The sequence below is a fragment of the Mustela erminea genome, chromosome 10 (assembly GCF_009829155.1).
Source record: "Mustela erminea isolate mMusErm1 chromosome 10, mMusErm1.Pri, whole genome shotgun sequence".
NCBI lineage: Eukaryota > Metazoa > Chordata > Mammalia > Carnivora > Mustelidae > Mustela > Mustela erminea.
Window position 1 is genome coordinate 38,479,682 of NC_045623.1, and position 19,521 is coordinate 38,499,202.

Here is a 19,521-nt window from a genome sequence, read left to right on the forward strand (position 1 = left end):
CACTCCCATCTTCTCCAGACCCTATAAACCTAGATGTCCTTCCCAGTGGAGAAGAACATGTGGCTTCTCAAAGTGGAATTTGGGGTTTATTTTTCTATAGAAATATTTACCCCCCCACCCTAGTAGCTCTATGACACAATTATTCAGGTAATTGAGGAGGGGGGTTAATGGCTATATGCATAACGCTAATTAGTTGTGGAAATATATTCCAAATCACAATCAGTTGGCATAATAAACATTTGGAATACAAGTTTTTCATGAATTAGGGACCAGCTGCCATTTTTCTCTCCTTGGGAGTTGGACATGTGGGAGCAGGGATCCAAACTAAGGTCCCTGGCCTCTTACTACCACGCTATACTTTCTCTCTAATGTGTGGTCACAGCAAAGCATGAGAGAGGGTCCTGCTCCTTCCACACATGTGGCCAAGGAGGTAACAGATCACACTTCATAGGAGGCAGTCAATGGCAGTTACTGACCTAGTAGCTGATAGAGCAAGAGCCACAGACAGACTCAAGGTCCACAGAACTCACTCCTCAGAATCTTACTGTGCGTACAAGGAAGAGTCCTGTGCCCTACAGACCAGAGTCCTGAATATACATCAATTGCTCTGCATTTTTAAAAACAATTTTAAAAAAATTTATTTATTTATTTATTTGTTTGTTTGTTTGTTTGTTTGTTTATGTAACAGAGAGAGTGAGAGAGCATAAGTACTAGCAAAAGAAGTGGCAGGCAGAGGAAGAGGAAGAAGCAGGGAGCCTGATGTGGGGCTTGATCCCAGGACCCTGGGATCATGACCTGAGCTGAAAGCAGATGCCTAACCCAATGAGCCACCCAGGGGCCCCAACTGCCCCTGCATTTTGAAACAAACTAATTTAAATAACTCCCATGTGTTTCATCTGTACTTTTTTTTTTTTTCCTTACATTTTGGTTGGTATTTCCTTTTTAAAAGCAGATATAATTGGCTAACAATAAACTGTATATATTTAAAGTGTACGCTTTGATAAATATATCAAATGATGTATGATATACTTGATGATTTGATAAATCATCAAATGATGAAGCCATCACCACACCAAGGTAAAGAACACACCCATAATCACCCAAAGGTTCCTCCTGTCCCTTCCTCCCTGCCTGCACCCCTAGGCAACCACTGATCTGCTTTCTATTACTATAGCTTAGTTCACTTTTTATGGAATATTTATAAATGCAGTTACATAGTATGTATTCTTTCTGTTTATCTTTTTTTACTTAGCATAATTATTCTGAGATTCATTCATGTTGTTGCATGTAACACCTGGTTCATTCCTTTACATTTCTGACTGGTATTCCATGACTTTGGGTGCCAAATCTAGGAAAACTTTGCCTAATCCAAGGTCACAAAGAATTTTTCCTATGTTTTCTTCCAGAAGTTTTATAATATTTGGTTTTATAATGAGGTCTGTGATCCATTTTGAGTTAATGTTTGTATATGTCGTGAAGTATGGGTTGAAGGTTTTTTGGTTTTTTGTTTTTTGGGGTTTTTTTTGCATATAGATATACAATTGTTCCAGCATCATTTGTTGAAAAGACTGTCCTTTCTCCACTGAACTGCCTTTGCACTTTTTTGGAAATCTATTGACCATGTATATGTGAGCTTTGTGTTTCTGCATTCTCACTCATTGGTTTATGTCTTTATAGTATCTTTTAAAAATAGTAACAACAGTTGGCGTGAACTGTCTATGTGACAGCTCCACGTAAGGAAGTGGGCATGTACTGTCTAATTTAACCTACAATAATCTCATGAGATAGCCATGCTACCTTGTTTTTGTTTTTCTTTTAAGGTTTTATTTGTTTATTCGACAGACAGAGATCACAAGTAGGCAGAGAGTCAGGCAGAGAGAGAGGAAGGGAAGCAGGCTTCCCGTCAAGCAGAGAGCCCGATGCGGGGCTCCATGTGGGGCTCCATGCAGAGCTCCATGTGGGGCTCGATGTGGGGCTTGATCCCAGGACCCTGGGATCACTACCGGAGCCAAAGGCAGAGGCTTTAACCCCTGAGCCACTCAGGTGCCCCTATGCTACCTTGTTTTTCGGACAAGTAGTAGATGTTCAGGGAGGTGAAGTCATTTGTGACCACACCGTCATTAAGTGGCAGAATTATGAACTGAGCCAAGTCTAATTCCCAAACCTGTGCTACTAATCACTTGTGGTAAACAGAATAGAGCCTCCCTGAAAGTGTCCATGTCCTAATCCCTGAAACCTGCGAATAAGTTACCTTATATGACAAGAGAGACTTGCAGATGTGATGAAATTAAGGAACTTCAGATGGGGAGATCATTGGGCTCCTGAGCAGGGCCAAGGTAACCACTATGATCCTTATAAGAGGAAAGCAGGAGGGTCAAAGTCATGGAAGAAGATATGACAAAGAGGCAGAGGTCAAAGACAGAAAGATTAGAAAATGCTACACTGCTGGCCTTGAAAATAGAGGAAAGCACAGAAAGTCCATGAATGCAGAGAGCCTTTAGCTGAAAAAGGTAAGGAAGTGGATCCTCCTTTCAAAGCCTACAGAAGGAACCAGTCCTATTACTATCTTGACTTTGACCCATTGAAAGTAATGTCAGACTCCTGGTTTCCAAAATTGCAAGATAATAAGCTATTTAATTTTTAAACCATTTAATTTTAAAATTTTTTGTACTTTTTCTTTTGGTGATTTTGCCAGGCAAAATGGCTCCCAAGCATAGTGCTGAAGTGCCATCTAGTGTTCCTAATGCAAGAAGGCTGGGGTGTGACTTGGGAAAATTCGTGTCTTAGATAAGCATCATTTAGACATGCGTTATAGTGCATTTGGCCATGAGTTCAATGTTAATGAATTGATAATATATATTAAATAAGGTGTCTTTAAACAGAAATGCACATAAAACAAGTTTATGTATTGACTGGCTAATGAAAATGTGACTAGAGGCTCATAGGAACCCAACTCTGTATTTACCCTAGGAGCAATAGCTCAGTACTTGCTAATCCAGTGTTAGCAGCAACTGCATAGAACTTCCAAGAAAAATAAGAATTGACTGTACTTTAATTTCAGAATTAGGATAAGTGCTATGTAGGCAATACAATGGTGCCAGGTGAAGGAGAGGTCAAGGAAGTCCTCTTGCAGAGGTGGGATTGGATCAGATCTAGATCTGAATGGTGAAAAGGAGATAGATGCATAAATATCTGGGAGAAGATCTATCCAGGTATCAGGAGTAGCAAGAACAAAGGCCCTGGGGCAGGAATAACTTTGAGATACAGTCTGCTAAGCAAGGCTGGTGGGATCTAGATTGGGATGGGGGACTGAGGGGAGAGGAGAGAGACAGAGAGAGACAAAGAGAGGGAGGCAGAGACAGGACTGCTATAATGGCAAAGTAAAGAGAGTTACTCATAAGAGAGTTTATGCAGGAAAGACACATGACCAGGTAAGTAGAAGCAGTGATACCAGTTGAGGGCCAAGGAACCAATCTGCATAGGAAATGTGGAGGTCTGGACTAAGGCTGCAGATGTGGACATAACATGAAGTGGATGGGATATATTTTAGAGGTGGGATGGTTTTATGGGAATAGGGAAGTGTTGAGGGGGAGAAAGGAGCCAAAGACAACTTTAAGTTTTGGGTAAATTATTATTTACCCAAATAATTATACCCAAATAATTTACCCAAATAATTATAATATAATTATTACCCAAATTATTATTTACTGAATTATTTAAGTCAGTAAATTATTTACTGTGCCCTCTTCTAGTGCCATTTACTGTCAGTCGACATCCTCCTGCCATCTCCACTACCCCTCTACCACCCTGGCCCAAGCCACCACCTTCTCTTTCGTAGGTTCCTGCAGTAGCTTTTGGACTGGTTTCTGCTTCCGTCCCTGAAATTCACAGCTAGATAGCCAGGGTGACACTTTATAAGTCAGACCCCAACACTCTTCTGCTTAAATACCACTTGAGTAGCTTCCATCCTATATGACTCAAAGTCAGAGCCTTTATAACACAGCCTATAAGGCTTTTGGATCTTCTTCTTCCCCAACCCTCACTGTTTCCTCCCTGTCTCTAAACATGATGGGCATCACCTAAGTCCAATCTAAGAGGAAAGTTTCAACAACAGCCAAAACAAAAGGTCCTAATGGAATAAGATTATTTAGCCTCTGAAAGTAGGAACAACATTAATTTGGTTGTCCAAGTTCTAGTTTATGTGTTTAAAAATTAGCCTCTTCAACTTGAAATACTTGAATCTTACCTTGAAGTACAGGCCAGAGTCTTAAAAATATTATTCTAATGAAAGTAATAACTAACAGACCTACACACTTTCTACTCTCTTCTGTAACCATACCATGTTAGATTTGTGAGAGACTGATCGGTTCAAGTCTATTTCTCAATCTGAAATTCTTTCTTCCACACTTATTTTTATTCTCTCCTTAAAATTTTTAATTACTTTAAAATTTTAATACTTTTTCACTTTATATTCTAAGTGACATAATATAATTTTAACCCATGTGCATCCTCATCAATCACCTCAGTTTGTACTTTTGTTTGCTTATTGCATATTAAAATATTCTAAAACTGGGGTCATAAATTCTAAATTATATTTCCACTTACCCATGCTCTCCATATTTATAGGCTCTCTTTCTTCACTATCTAGAATATAATAAAATGATGTCACATTTGCATTTTCGAATCAAATAAATATAATAGTTTATTATAGTCTTTTACCAAGCATCAAAGCACAAAGCACAAACATAAATACACAATGAAGATTTAAACTATTTTATGAATGATTAAATAGAATTTGAAAAAATTATCTTTCTTCACAGAGTTATCTTTTAGTGATATATTTGCTATGGCATTCATTATATGACATTTAACAGGTATTCTAATGAAATGAATCAAGCATAGGAATAAATCTCTATATTTTAAATTCCATTTGTGGTTGACTTTACAACAGCAAAACTATGTCATTATTTGATACGTTAAACCTCAGTCATTTTGGCAGCAAATATATATACAAATACTAGATCCATAAAAGTCCCATGAATGAAAAACCAATCCTACCAGGTAACATTTGTTTGGTTTTGGTCCGTTTTGATTTTCTTTGGCCGCCGGAGCTCTTTTGTTTTCTAGATTTTGGAGCCATGGTTCTAACTTAGGCTGCATAAAGAGATAATGTCATTAGTAAATTCTGTGTTATAGTTTCAAATAATAAGCATTATCATTCAGTAAAATAGAAGAATATGTTTTCTAAGCTTTGCCTTGGTGAAAGCAACATGTGTCTTCACAGACTGGGTGTTCTGGGACCAAAGGTTTATTGTGACCACAGTCCTACTGATAAGATCTTGCCATGCTGGTGGAGGCTTTCAGCGGAAGCACACAGAAGCCACCTGTCAACCTTCTGAGGTGTCAGCCATCGGCCCTGCCGTGGAAACAGGACAGAGGATGGGGTTCCCCCGCCTCCTGCTTCTGCTCCCATCTGAGGGAGCTGCTGTCTGTGGCCCCGGGGCCAGCTCCCCAGCAGCTGCCCCAACAACAAAACAGGCTGGAAGTCCACAGGCAGGCACAGGCCCATAACATGCATATAGGTACAGAATTTTTAAAATTAATACAATTTAAGTAGTACTTGTGTCCTAGCGTGTGTACGTGTAGCCACCATCTCCTTGCTTGTGCTGTGAGAGAGTGCTTCCAAAAGCGTTCTGTGGAATTCTTCATCAGCTTTGGCTGAGGTCATTTGCTAGCACATCGAGTCCTCAACATCTCCACGGTCACCCCTGTCTCATCTCGTTAGATTGTTAGGAGCGTGATTTCAGAGTCTGAGCAGGAATGTTGAAAAATAGACTCTGCCTTTTACCAGCTGAGTGATCCTTGGCAAATTATGTACCTTCCGGGTCTCAGCTTATTCATGCTTAAGGGGAATGATAATAATAAAACCTACCTCACGAGATGGTCGTGATGATTTAATGAAATAAACTTTGGGACGCCTGGATGGCTCAGTCGGTTAAGCATCTGCCTTCGGCTCAGGTCATGATCCCAGGGGTTTGGGATCGAGTCCTGAGAGTCCTGCATCGGGCTCCTTGCTCAGCAGAAAGCCTGTTTCTCCCTCTGCCTGCCGCCCCGCCCTGCTTGTGCTCACTTGTTCTCTCTCTCTTTGACAAATAAATAAAATCTTTAAAAAATTAAAAAAAAAAAAGTTGTATCGCCCTCAATTCAGTCATGTCAGTCAGACTGGTGGCCTTGTTTTTTTTTTTTTTAAAGATTTATTTATTTGAGAAAGAGAGCATGAAGCTAGGGACAGAGGGAAAGGGAGAGAGAATCTCGGGCAGACTGCACTGAGTGCTGAGCCTGACATGGCGCTCAGTCTCACCACCCAGAGATCACGACCTGAGCTGAAACCAGGAGTCAGATGCTCAACTAGCTGTGCCATGCAGGCACCCCTGGTTGCTTCATTTTAACAAAGCAATATAGATTGAAAATTATTTTGTAGTCCACAGTCAGAATATCCTATCTTTCATTTTATGCCTCATTCCTTGATTACTAAATCTAGACCAAAGCGTGGGAGGGGGGAGGGTGTTTGTGATTTACATCTTTTACTTCACATTGTTTGCATGTATTTTTTCAAAATGTAATAATGTAGCTCACGTTTGTTGAGTGTTTGCTCTGTGCCAGGCACAGTCTTAAGTACTTCACATGTATTTTTTTATTTAATTTGAGCTACCCTTTTAGATAAGCATTTTATGAATCCTTTTATCTTCATCCCCACTTTTTAAGGTACAAACAGAGGCCAGAGCGATACACAAAGTGTGAGCTGTAAAGCCCACCCAGTCTGGCCCCAATGCCCACACTTTTAATCTTTGTACCAGACCGTCCCTTGGCTTTCAGTGGCAACCGATCACTGTGTTTCAGTACAAATGAAATTATTTAAAATCAGTGGCTTTACCTAAAAGTTATGATTTTATGATTTAATTAGCATTTTAAGATTCTGACAACTTGGGAATTTCTACTTCTCAAGTATCTAGCAGTAAATGGCTCTGACCCAACTTTCCAGCCTGTCAAGTATCCTCCAGCCCTCTTCTCAGCCTCAGTATAATTTCAAATCTTGGACCTAGGCCTTTTTTCAGAAAATTCTTTATCAATGTACCCCTTTTCATATTCTATTCCACCTACATTTGACTTAAAATACTCAGAACACTCTGGATACCAGCTGGACTCACCCTTCCTGCATATACACACCTACCTTCACCTCCACCATCAGCAGTATCCCTCCCACAAATATTTATTGAGCAACATTGATGCCCCAAGTTGTTGGTGTTAGCTGTTAGGATATGGTAGTGAACAAAAGAGACAAAACCTTTCCCCTGATAGAGCTTACATTTGCGAGGGAATTCTGGCAATTCTGGGGTAGGGATATGCTTGGCCTATTTGAGAAGACAGCAGGAAGGTCGTGATGGCTGCAGCAGAGAGAGTAAGGGAAGACTTGGAGATGAAGCTGATCGGAGAAGTGACACACCCTAGTACACCACGGTGTATAGTAGTCAACTCTGCGAGGGTAGTAAGTGCCCCACACATCTCAGGGACATACAATGACAAGTGTTTATTTCTTCCTATGTTCTGTATTATGACTGTGAGGGAGCTGCTGCTTCAAGTCTTACTGACTTCAGCAGGTTTTACCTGAGGACTTGAAAGCGTGGGTTGCTATTTGTTGAGACGCGGGTCCCAGGGAAAGAGCAGACTTGAAAGGGAACATCAACAGTTCAATTGAAGGCGTGTGAAGTTAGACCGTAGAGTAGGCAGTAAACTCTAGGACTGGCAGAATATACGTGCTTAAAAAAAATGAATTAATGGCTCCTTGGTGTCCTTTTTCCTTCTGCCCTTCTTAGCTTATGCATTTCCAGTCTGAACAAAAGGCTTTTGCTTAAGACCTGTGGAATCACCTGAGTGCATGCTGTTTTCATTTTCTAATGCTGCTCTAACAAAGTAGCAGAAGTTCAGCGTCTTAACTCATATTCATTATCTAATGGTTCTTTAGTTCAGAAGTCTGACATGGCTCTCACTGGGCTAAAAATCAAGCTATCAGCAGGGGTCGTCAAGGCTGTGTTCCATTCTTTCTACAGTTCTAAGGGAGAATAGTTCTTTGCCTTTTCGTACTCGAAGCCACCAGTACTTCTCGGCTTGTGGGGCCTCTTCCTCCATCTTCAAACAACCCAACAGCAGTGGGTTAGATCTTTCTCACAGAATATACTCTGACCTTCTCTTCTTATTTCCACTTCCACTTTTTAAGGACCCTTGAGATTACACTGGGCCCACAGAGATAATATAGGTTATGCTCTCTATTTTATGGTCAGCTGATTAGTAATTTTAATTTCATCTGCAACTTCAATTCCTGTTTGCTATATATGTTAACATATTCACAGTTTCCAAGGATTAAGAGGTGCAGCATTGGTGTTCCGTTTGAATATATAGGTATCAATCTAAGACAGTCACCCCTAGAAATAGTCAAAGTAATCACGTATGCTCAGTCCTTTTTGAAGGCTTATAAAATGATTTGTGGGTACCATTTCCAATATTTCTGGTACCATTTCCAATATTCAGGGGGAAAACAAAGTCCATTTTCCAGAAGTACATTTGAAAACAGAATAAACATTAAATGTGTGCTTCCTTACCAGAAGAGCTCATTTACTATTTTTTAAAAGATTTTATTTATTTATTTGACAGAGAGAGACACAGTGAGAGAGGGAACACAAGTAGGAGGAGTGGGAGAGGGAGAAGCAGGCTTCTCACTGAGCAGGAAGCCTGATGTGGGCTTGATCCCACCAGGATCATGACCTGAGCTGAAGGCAGATGCCTAACGACTGAGCCACCCAGGCCCCCTCATTTACTGTTTTTACAAATGTTAACCCCTATGTCTAAAATGGTGACTAGTGACCAAGGAAAAAGGAAGACCAGACTGTTCTATAGGCTTTTAGAGGTTCCAATTATTCTTAATTAAAAGCACAGTATTTAAGTTGCTAGGCATCATAGATTTAAAAACTATAGTCTAAACTGAAAAGAAAATGATTAGGGGAGTAACTACTTTACATTGTATTTGTGTTACAGGCAAAATTTCATAGTTTATTTTAGTAACTTCAAATAATAGAAAACCTACCAATATTGTGTCTAGAAAACAAATCAGTTTTAATTGAAGATATCAAGATCAAATGAATAATGTATTCTATACAATTTCAATAAATCCACTTTTTAGTCACTGTTTATTTTTTATGCAGATTTTCTTTTAAAAAGCAAATCCCAAATAAAAGATGTTGCTTTAAAATTATGGCAGGTCTTACTAAGACTTTTTATATAAAATCAATTCCATATCTCATGCAGTGAATGTGCTATACTATATTTTCCAAATCTTTTCCCTATTAAAAGGTCATAAGAATTTTCCAGTATAGACATCGCTTTATTTGTTTGTTTGTTTGTTTGTTTATTTATAAAGAGTTTTTTTTATTGAAGAGAGAGAGAGAGCACAAGGGGTAGGGGGAGAGGAGCAGAGGGGGAAAGAATGCCAAGCAGGCTCCATGCCCATTGTGGAGCCTGACTTGGGGCTCGGTCCCACCACCCTGAGATCATGACCTGAGCAGAAATCAAGAGTCAGACGCTTAGGGGCACCAGCTTGACTCAGTGGGTTAAGCCTCTGCCTTCGGCTCTGGTAATGATCTCAGGGTCCTGGGGTGGAGCCCCTCAGTGGCGGGCCTGCTTCCCCTTCTCTCTCTGCCTGGTTCTCTGCCTATTTGTGATCTCTGCCTGTCAAATAAATAAATAAGATCTTTAAAAAAAAAAAAAAAAAGGATCAGATGCTTAACTGACTGAGCTCTCCAGGTGCCCCCAGATATCACTTAATTGAGATGTCTCTGAAATGCTCACCACATTTTTCCTGTTCTCAACTCTTATTATTAAGAGCAGAAACACGCTTCATCTCTCCTTAGAAGAAAGTTAGACTACTCCAGTAGCTTGTATTACATATGGTTTTCAAAGCCACTATAGCCGATTGAATTTCAAAACAGAATGTGTGAACTATAATACTAATAGATATTTCAGCCTTTCATTTACATATTTTTAACATTAAAGCCACTTATATTCTTTGTAAATTAATCCACCCATCCCAGAATATCCTTTTACTACCAGTGTAACAAAGGACACATTTTTTTTTTTTTACCTTCTGTGTTAGGAGCAAAGGCATTAGGGAGTGACAAGAGAAGTAAGGACTGAGTAGGCTCTCCATGTAATGGTTCAAAACCTGTGACTGCAGGCCACTAATTTTGAGAGCACTGCATTCAGAGCCTTCTCTGACCTGGTTCCAAACTAACTTCCAAGACGCGTTCGTGACTGTCTCTTTTTATGATGCTGCTGTTATTCAGGAAGGCGACTACTGCAGGTGAAGGGACGAGTGACAAATGATGACTGACATAACGCAGTGACATCAACAGTTATTAAGCTTCCTCTCTTCACACTATTTTTGCTGTAAAACACACCACCCGTTTACCCATTCTCATTTGTTACCTGGATGGACGTGTGGCTTAGGCCCAGCCACGAGACTTTTAATTCTGAGAAGGCCTGTGGAACTGGCACCTTCTCTTCACCGAAGGTCTTCCTTAGAAAGTATTACTTCTCCAGTGTACTTCAATTAGCTGACTTGTCTGGGTGGTCAGGATCTTCTTTTTCTCTTCCCAAAGTATTTGTAAGCTGATGATGCTTGTGTCCCCCCGCCGTTTTTTAAAGAGATTTGGGATAAGATCCAGGACTCACGTCTTGGGAGCCTGGTAGATATGTCTCCAAGAACTGCTGCTTCATGGTTCATCTCCACCAAGACTCTGACTAAGCTTTAAGATTCTGCTAAGCTCTTCAAACATTTTCTGACAAGTTCACAATACCCACCCTCCAGAGATGAACTGTTCCTACCGCGTTTGCCATTGGTCTACTACTCTGGTTTCTCTCCTTCCAAATGACTTTCACCTCTTCCCAAGATTGGATATTTACTTAGTTAAGTTGATGCTCTCCCTCACTTCTGCCTTTGAAATTTCTCCTGAATTCCGTGCCCTCCTCTCCATAGCCTCCTCTGGTTCAGGCCTTCACCATGTCCTCCCATACCAGTAGCTCCTAACTACTTTGTGCCATGAACCCCTTTGGCAGCTTGGTGAACCCATGCGTCAAATAAAAACATGAGCTTACAAGGGAGACAGTTATCAAGCTCTTTTTAAAATTATAACAATTCATGTGCTTATTTATTAACACATTAAATAACATGGCCTAGCAGTGGTTCTAATTACTACCTTGATTTTGAAGAAGTGATGAGCATAAATAATACATCTATAATATCCATAAGGTATATGAAAAGAACCGTAACTTCTTTTGGTGATAGTCACACATCCTGCTAATACTGCTATGGTTTGTTATAAATGCATATATTTCAATTAGGGATTAGGGAAAAGACACAGGTAATTTTGTTTTTAACCACAGATCCTCCTCCTCGCACCCCTCTGTAGATTACGAACATTCAACTTGCCTCCCTGTCTCTGTTCCAAGCGGAACAGTCACCCACCGGGCAGGCCTTCAGAGTTCTCTTTCTAAAACACAGATCTTAACAAGTCACTTCTGTGTATCCTGTGGGATATAATGTGGGTCCCAATTGCCCACAGTAGCATTCTCATCCAGAACTGTACAAATGGAGCTCATCTGAAAAGCAAAGTTTCTAGACCTATTGTGATTCTGCATGTTGGGGTGAGCCTGGTAAGCTGCATTTTAAAAATCACTAGGAGGCACTTTTGCACTAGAGGTAGACAGATGAGACATTGGTAAAGAGGATAGAGTGCAAACCTGTAAGCTTCACCTTGAACACCCTTCACCGTCTGCCTCATCACATTCTCCCTTCCAGTTCTAGTCCAGCCTCACAGGATTACTATCATTCTGCAAACAGTCCCCATACCTTCCCATCTCCCTCTCTGGGGAGCCCTGTTCCTCTCCATCACTTCTGCTCCCTGCCTCGCGCACCATTCTCTGCTTGCTTAAATCCTACTCATTCCTCAAGGCTCAACTCCAATGTGACCTCCTCTCTGAAGCCTCCCCAGCTTTCTCACTCTGGCGGAAACAACCTTAGTTCTCCCTGACACTTTCTAATCGCGTTCTATGTAATTATGCCAGGCCTCTGCAAAAGCAGAAGGCCTCGAACTCAAGAACTTCCCGAACAATTGCTGTGAATTCGTTCAGCATGCAGTGTACACCGTGGAGAAGGAGAGAGAAATTACTGAGCAGCAATTAGGCACCGGTGGTCAACAGGAATCCGACGAGGCCCTTAACTTTCAAAGATGTAATGTTCTCCCATTCATCTTCATTCTTCATCTATTCCAGCCCTTTTCTAACAGTCCCGAAGTCACCTAGCGACCTCAGCCCACGCTGATCTCTTCTTCTTTGATCCTCTGTGCCAGAATCATGCTGTTTTCCTTCTCATGCCTCCATCCGCTCCTCCCCATCCGTCATTTACTGAGCTCCTACCATTGCGCGGCGATGCGCTGGACAATGCACTGGACGACCTGTGAAGGAGTCACAGCGCCGGCCCTCACAATTCCTAGACGGTCGGTAACGGCTCTCTCCCTGCTATTTGTGTCCCCTGGCAAGGCCGGACGTTCTTTGAAATCAGGGAAAGTTTTGTAGCTTTTTGCAGTCTTCACTGCATCAAGCACATCGCTGGCCCCGCGAGTGTTCTAAATGCCGTTAAAAGGAGTAAAATACTTGTTTTCCAAGCCTCCTTTCCCATTCAGACCTTCCCTTACCTGGGGCTGCTAACGGAGGGGAAAAGAAGCCTCTTTGCAGTACCCTGGAAAAAGCTCCTCTGGGAGCTGGGGATGAAAGTTTGACTCTTCGCCGAAAAACAGGTCCCAAGAGCTCCAACCGCAGCTGCCCGGGCAAGCTGTTGCTATGACACATCCGTTGCCAAGAGGAAAGAGGCGGCTCCTCTGCTGAGATTGACAGAACACCACCACCAATACAGTGTCCACTGTCCAGCCGTCTCTTCAAGAGCACACTTATGATTGGCTGCTATCATGCTGACGTTATGCAACTTGAGCCGCGGTGAGGTCCCGAGTTTTCCACTGGCAAGGAAGGAGTTGTGCAATCTAGGTTCGTGTATAAGAGAGCGGTGGCTTGGCTTGACCCCAGGACCCACAGCCACGCTTCGCACCCAAAGATGCGACAGGGCAACAGTACCCAAAGATGAATCCTTCTAGAGCGTGATCTCTAGCAGTAGGGAGTGAAGGATGATAAGAGGATCGCTGGTTTAAAACCCCTTGGGACAGCTCTGCTTACCCATTGGCAGTGGGGTCTGGGGACAATGCCAAAAACCTGTCCTAGATTCCAGTGTGAAGGAGATAAAATCTGGCTGGATTAGATGTCGTGAGTGTCCTGGAATTCTGATGTGTTACATTTTCCTCTTGCCAAAGTGATTTTTGTATAGCGTCACTCATACCAGAAGTCTCAGGGCAGGAGGATTAAATCCCTTAGTAACTCTGTTGTTCATTCTGTCGGTGGTTATGGGTCCTATGGGATTCACACAGTGAAGCTCCTCTCCCTGAACGTTGTTTATCGCTTCCTCTAAAAAATAATTAAAACTGCCTAATTTGTAAGCTGGCAGAATTTAATAAAGTATGCAATTGCTGCAATTAGTCCAAATTAATTTTTTACAACCCATTTTAAATGAAAATATTTAATTGAGAAGAGGCTTATAGATTCACAATATATTTAATATATGATCCTAAATAGCATGACTTGACTTGAAAGATCACCTTTATTCTTTAAAATTTCTGAAGAATTTGTGTTTGCAAAATGCAAATTTTACTGAAGAAATCATTTTTTTTAAAGGAAAAAAAAAAAAAAAAAAACCTGGTAGGAGTACTTACCAGTCTGACATTGTGACAACCTTTTCCCAGGCTCTTCTATTCCCTGACACCAAGAGGTTAGTTTTCCCTGGGCTCAGTGCTGAGTCTTCTTTTCTTATTTTGCACCTTGCTGGTGGCGTAGTCAGTCCCCTTAGCTTTAGCCATTGTGCAAAGCTCATCAGTGACTTCCATTTCTTTATTTTCAGCCTCATACATCTCTCAGATTTCATTCAGACCTGAATTTCCATCAACTACTGGATACTTCCAAATGCATGTCTCACTTAGTTCATCGTGTTTCATAGTTGCCACATGAAGATATTGAATGAATAATTCCTGTACCACAGGCATCACAACTCAGCAGAGGCAAAAGTCAGTTCATTGTCTTTCAGATATCATTCAGATATTTTTGGAAACTTTATTCCTCTTTTATTTTCTACCTTAGGTAAAAATATTCATTGTCCATTGGTCTGCAAAACTAGAAATCTGAGAGTCATCCTTGACTCCTACTGCTCACAGTAAACAGGTCACTAATTCCTGTCATTTTCCTTTCCTAAATTATCTCTCAAATAATTCATCTCTTCTTAGCCATCCTCACTGCCTCTGCCTTATCTCAGGAAGGCCTCATTTCTCACCTACATGGTGGTAATAGTCTCTTGATTATTTTTATTTCCCTCTTTTTTATTTTCCAAGTTGCCACAGCGTTCTACAGCAGAGATGCAATCTGGACATCAGCTTGCTTAAATGTTTTCAGTTTGGCATATGAAACCCAGTACATACAGGGTTCTGAAAGATGCCTTTAAGATTCCTCAAGTGAAACCCCTAAGAGCCAAGGGGCATAAAAACACAGGGATTGGTGATAATAGGCTGATGGTAAGAGAGTTACAGCTTGAAACAGACTTCTGAAACCCAGGCATATTTGTTTCATATGAAGAACTCATGGAAGTTTTTGCATTCTTCTTCCCAGATGTATTCATTTTTATTTTCATTCTGAAATATCTAAAATCCCTATTCAATGTTGTATGTCAATCATATTCTAATAGAACTGGGGAAAATGTCTAAAATCACTATTTACTAAAATTGAATAAATGCAAAGAGGCCCCAGACAGCTGGGACATGCTTGTCCCGTGGTTTTCCACAGCCCCTGGCATAGCGCTGCATAGGCCCAGGACTTGTCCCAGGATGAGAGGCAGAGCTCTGGTTACACAGAGCTCTCTACTGCTCCCTCAATCTGCCATGCCCTTTAATAGCTGCATCTGTTTATCCCACACCTCTACTTCTATCTCTACCTCTATCTTCATCTTTGTTCAACACCCAGCTCAAATATCACCTTCTCTGCAAAGCCATTCAGGTACCCAAAAGAATGAGTCACTCTTTTTCTGTTTTTCCACTATAGCAAGTAGGACACTGTGTTGCAATGACTTGTTTATATGGATGGCTCCCCTGTTGGACTTCAGGACTCCCCCACTGGAGTTGTGTCCCTTTCTTTCTGATCTCCATTGTTTAGCACAGTTTCTGACATGGGCATTTAGTAAAATATATGTGGAATTATTTAATTATTTAATTGATTGACTGTTCCTGAGAACCCATCTAGAAAAAGCTACCTAACAGATAATTTCCTTCCAAATAATTTCCTTTTTTTTAAATCATAATCTGGGCAGTCAGATTTAAACGAATAAAGACTATAACCTTGTGATTTGGATGAGACATCAAGACTTTCTGTCACATTTTTCTTTAGGGACACCGTAAAGGAATGACCATTGGGGGAATGAGTCATAAGCCATGACACTGAGAAAGTTAGAAATTAAATGGAAAATGCTTAGTAATATCTTCATGTTGCAAATTTAAGTTACAAATGATTGACAGAACATCTGTTCTTTCACGGGGGTGCTTAGGACCTGAAACATCCCCATGGTGGCTGGGGGACAATTATGTGCTTTCCAGGGGATGCTGGATTAAATTTGCTTAAAATTTGAAGATATTTAAAAATTAGTTTCAGTTTTACTAGTTGAGTGAAAATGTAATGAGTCAAGAATTTGTTGTTAAAAATACTTCTCTGATTAAGGACATCTTGATAAGTTTCAGATTGGATTTATAGAAGGGTAATCTGACAAATTAGATATGAGTTGGCTCTTTACTAATTATTATTTTGGTGAATTACTCCCCCACCCCTTTTAAGAAAAAAAAATTTTTTTAAGAGTTAAGTTAGTTCAGAAACTAGGTGTTGAGAACTCTGAATAGGAGTCATTATGGTTTTGTTTTGTTTTGTTTTGTTTTTTTGCCTGCGTCAGTATGCCTGGGAGGGAGAGAGGGTCGCAGGCAAGGAAGGGTCTGGGTTTGAATCCTAATCTACTGGGATTCAACATGTTTGAAACGTGCTTGAGAAAACTATCACAACCTGTTGCCTGAGGAACTGAGGAGCATCCTAGTAGACTACTCAGCTTCCAAAATGAAGAAACACAACAATCTGACCTGGGCACAAAGTTTTTGCTTTTGGAGGAGAGGACCAGTTGTGGCAATTTTAGAAAAAAATGAGGTAAAACTTCAAAAAGAAATTGGAATATGTGTCACACTAAAGTGAGGAGATAGGCGTTTCTGATGACTTCTACACAGAATAGTTTGAGTCTAACGGAGACTAGAGAGGATTACCCCCCTCCCCGTCCCCATCAGAATGACTGGTAGGCTGTGGGCAGCAGATGTCCCTGGAAGAACCAAGGCAGGAACTGAGGAGAAAAACCTGAGGCCATGTGGTAATAGACTGGTCTTATTTGTGGGTATAGTTGAGACTCAATTCTCTACACCCAGAAAGAGTTGGTGGTGGAAGAGTCTTTGGTGGTAATAGTCCTACAGTATCAATGGGCATCTAGAGCCAGTGAAATATCAGTTCTAGATGTGTAATGACTATTACTGTTAGGGCACTATAAATATTTTTTAAAGTGGAATCATTCAAATAATACCATCTTTAAAGTTAGAAAATTATGTTGGAGGCTTAATTTGACACTTTCTGGATAAGTGACATCAGACAAACTATTAAACTCTCTATAGCTCACTTGTCCTTCTGGGAACTCTGGGATGACAGATCTTTCCTCAGAACCAAACCAGATACAGGTTGAGAGCAACCACATAGCTGCTATACCGGGGCATTTCCCAAAAGAGATAACACTTCACAGTAGTGAATTAAAAATAGATTGTCAGTCTAACTTTCCACAGGGACTTCTTCCATACCCAGAGAGAGAGAAAAGTGATTCTTCTCTCCACCAAGAAGACAGCTTTCGATTTGAAAGAAAATCTGTGTTGAATATTTTTGTCACTGGGTGCAAATCACAAGGTTTAACCAAAAGGTAAGGCTCCCATCTCTGGGTTCACCCAGCTTGAATGTTTAGATTTTGAACAGTTAAAGATGCTCTCTAGAAGTTATTTGGTTTGGAAAATTGTGTTTAGTAAGTTATTTCAAATGTGAAGAAAAAATATACATGTTTGGTAACAGAAATCAGTTTTTGCCTTATTCCATTAGATATATGGTGAATAAAGTTTTAAAGAATATTGTTAGTATGAAGGGATGCCTGTCCAGACTGCCCACAGATCTTAATCTGTCCCTTCCCTTTGGCACTGCCACAAAAAAGGCCACATAGTGACTCAAATGTGGTATATCCTCAATGAATAGTTGTTGAATCAGAATTAATCTTAAATTCAGTTCAATTTATAGACATTACCTACCTCTGCCCTTTGGTGATGATTAAAAGTAGATTTAAATATTCATTGATCTACTAGACAGTTCCACTTGAATGTCTAATACAGGGTCATCTAAAGTATGGCCTCTCAGATCACAGCCAGTCAAAAAATATTTGTTATTAGTCCACTAGTCCACGAAAAATTTCCACCCATCTGCAAAAAAAGTACAGAAATAAAAAGTACTTGAAAACTTTAGAGTAATTTGACAGAGTAACTACTTATGTTGCATACAAACAAAACTGAAGTTTATATTTTAAATGTCTTTATTTCATTTTCTAGCAAAGTATTTGTGCGTGTACTATGGAAGTATTGGTCTTTGAGAGAAATGGAAACAAAACCAAATTAAGTAGTCTCCAGCAGTCTGAAAAGCACTGAGTAGACCTCTCAAACACTTTCAAAACCAACTCCTGATTCTCCCCCACCGAGGTGTTGGTCCTGCAGTCAGCTTCTCCTCCACTGATGGCAATTCCATCTTTATGGCTGCTCAGGCCAACATCTGTGAGTCATCCTTGACTCCTTTGCTTTCATCTTTCACCCTTTTGGGACATATTTTTTCACTGCATCCAGAGGGATACACTTTTAAAACATAAGACCAATCATGCCCGTCCTCTCATTAAAACCGTCCATTGGCTCCCATTTCACGCTACATGAAAGCCCAAGTCCACACAATGGCCTCCAGTTGTGCTCCAGCATAACCTGGCCCCTGTTGCTAGCCTCATTTCCTACCAGTTGTCCGTGTGGCTCCCACTGCTGTGTACATACTGGCCTCCTTGGGGTTGCTCAAACAGACCAGGCACATGTCTGCTTTACACTGGCTGGTCCCTCTGCTGGAATACTGAAAGCAGATAGCTTTCAAGTTTTTGCTAAAATGTTAACTTCTCAGTGAGGTCTATCTCCACCCAATTGATAATAGCATCTTCTCAATATTCCTCCTTCTCCTTTCTTTGATTTTTTTAAAAAGATTTTATTTATTTATTTGAGAGAGAGAGTATGTGTGTGTACAAGTGAGGGGAAGAATAGAGGGGGTGGGAGAGAATCTCAAGCAGACTTACTGCACTGAGTACGGAGCTCACAATGAGGGCTAGGAGGGATATCTCCTGACCCTGAGATCAAGACCTGAGCTGAAACCAAGAGTCAGGGACTTAACAGACTAAGCCACCCAGGTACTCCTCTCTGAGTTATTTTCCCCCCCACAACATTAATTGCCTCCTAACACAGTCTATAATTAATTTATTATGGTCATTGACTATTTTTGTCCACTGAAATATAAACTCTGCAAGGGCAGAAATTTTTGTCTTTTTTTTTTTTTTTTTTTACTGCTGCACCCCCAATGTCTGAATCTCTGCCTGGCGTATAGATGATACACCATATAATATTCAATAAATGATTTGGAACAATTGCTTTGGGGAGTAATTTGGAAGACCTATTAAAACTGAAAATGTACATATCCTATACTCTAGCAATTCTACTCCTGGATATTCACCTTAGAGGAACTCTTACATATGTGTGTGAGGGAATGCTTCATAGATGTTTACTGCAGAATTTCTTTGGCAAAAGATAGAAATAACCTAAATGTCCCTCAGTAGGATAATGAAAGGTGTTTTGCTTTAGTCCACAAATTATCATAAAGCTACCAAAATAAACAAACTTGCATGGATACAGCTCAGAACCAAAACGGTGAGGTAAACGTTGAAGATTATGTACAGAGCAATGTCATCGTTGTGAACAAAAACATGATGCACAAATTATTTCATATCACAAATGAACTATTGAGATGATTTCCACCAATTCATGATGGAAGGTTACTTTTGGGGATAGAGGTTAACTTTATAATGTTTTGTTTCTTATAAAACAAAAAGACTGGAAGAAAATCAAATGGCATGTAAAT

General features: G+C 40.4%; 1 protein-coding gene and 1 long non-coding RNA gene across 2 annotated transcripts in view; one reads left to right on the plus strand and one right to left on the minus strand.

The window, feature by feature from the left end:
• The window catches only part of LOC116566821, a 27,993-nt gene extending 15,183 nt beyond the window's left edge, over positions 1 to 12,810 (plus strand). The window contains exon 3 of the long non-coding RNA XR_004276023.1: positions 12,382 to 12,810. This is a non-coding gene — a long non-coding RNA (uncharacterized LOC116566821). The remainder of the gene's footprint in view (positions 1 to 12,381) is intronic.
• The window catches only part of WDR63 (WD repeat domain 63), a 68,194-nt gene extending 55,284 nt beyond the window's left edge, over positions 1 to 12,910 (minus strand). Inside the window, exons 1-3 of the mRNA XM_032301377.1 lie at positions 12,804 to 12,910; positions 5,059 to 5,154; positions 4,606 to 4,644 (exon numbers count right to left, since the gene is read on the minus strand). Coding sequence (XP_032157268.1) covers positions 4,606 to 4,644; positions 5,059 to 5,140 — 121 coding nt within the window. The 5' untranslated portion in view covers positions 5,141 to 5,154; positions 12,804 to 12,910. The remainder of the gene's footprint in view (positions 1 to 4,605; positions 4,645 to 5,058; positions 5,155 to 12,803) is intronic.
• Positions 12,911 to 19,521: the final 6,611 nt, after the last annotated feature.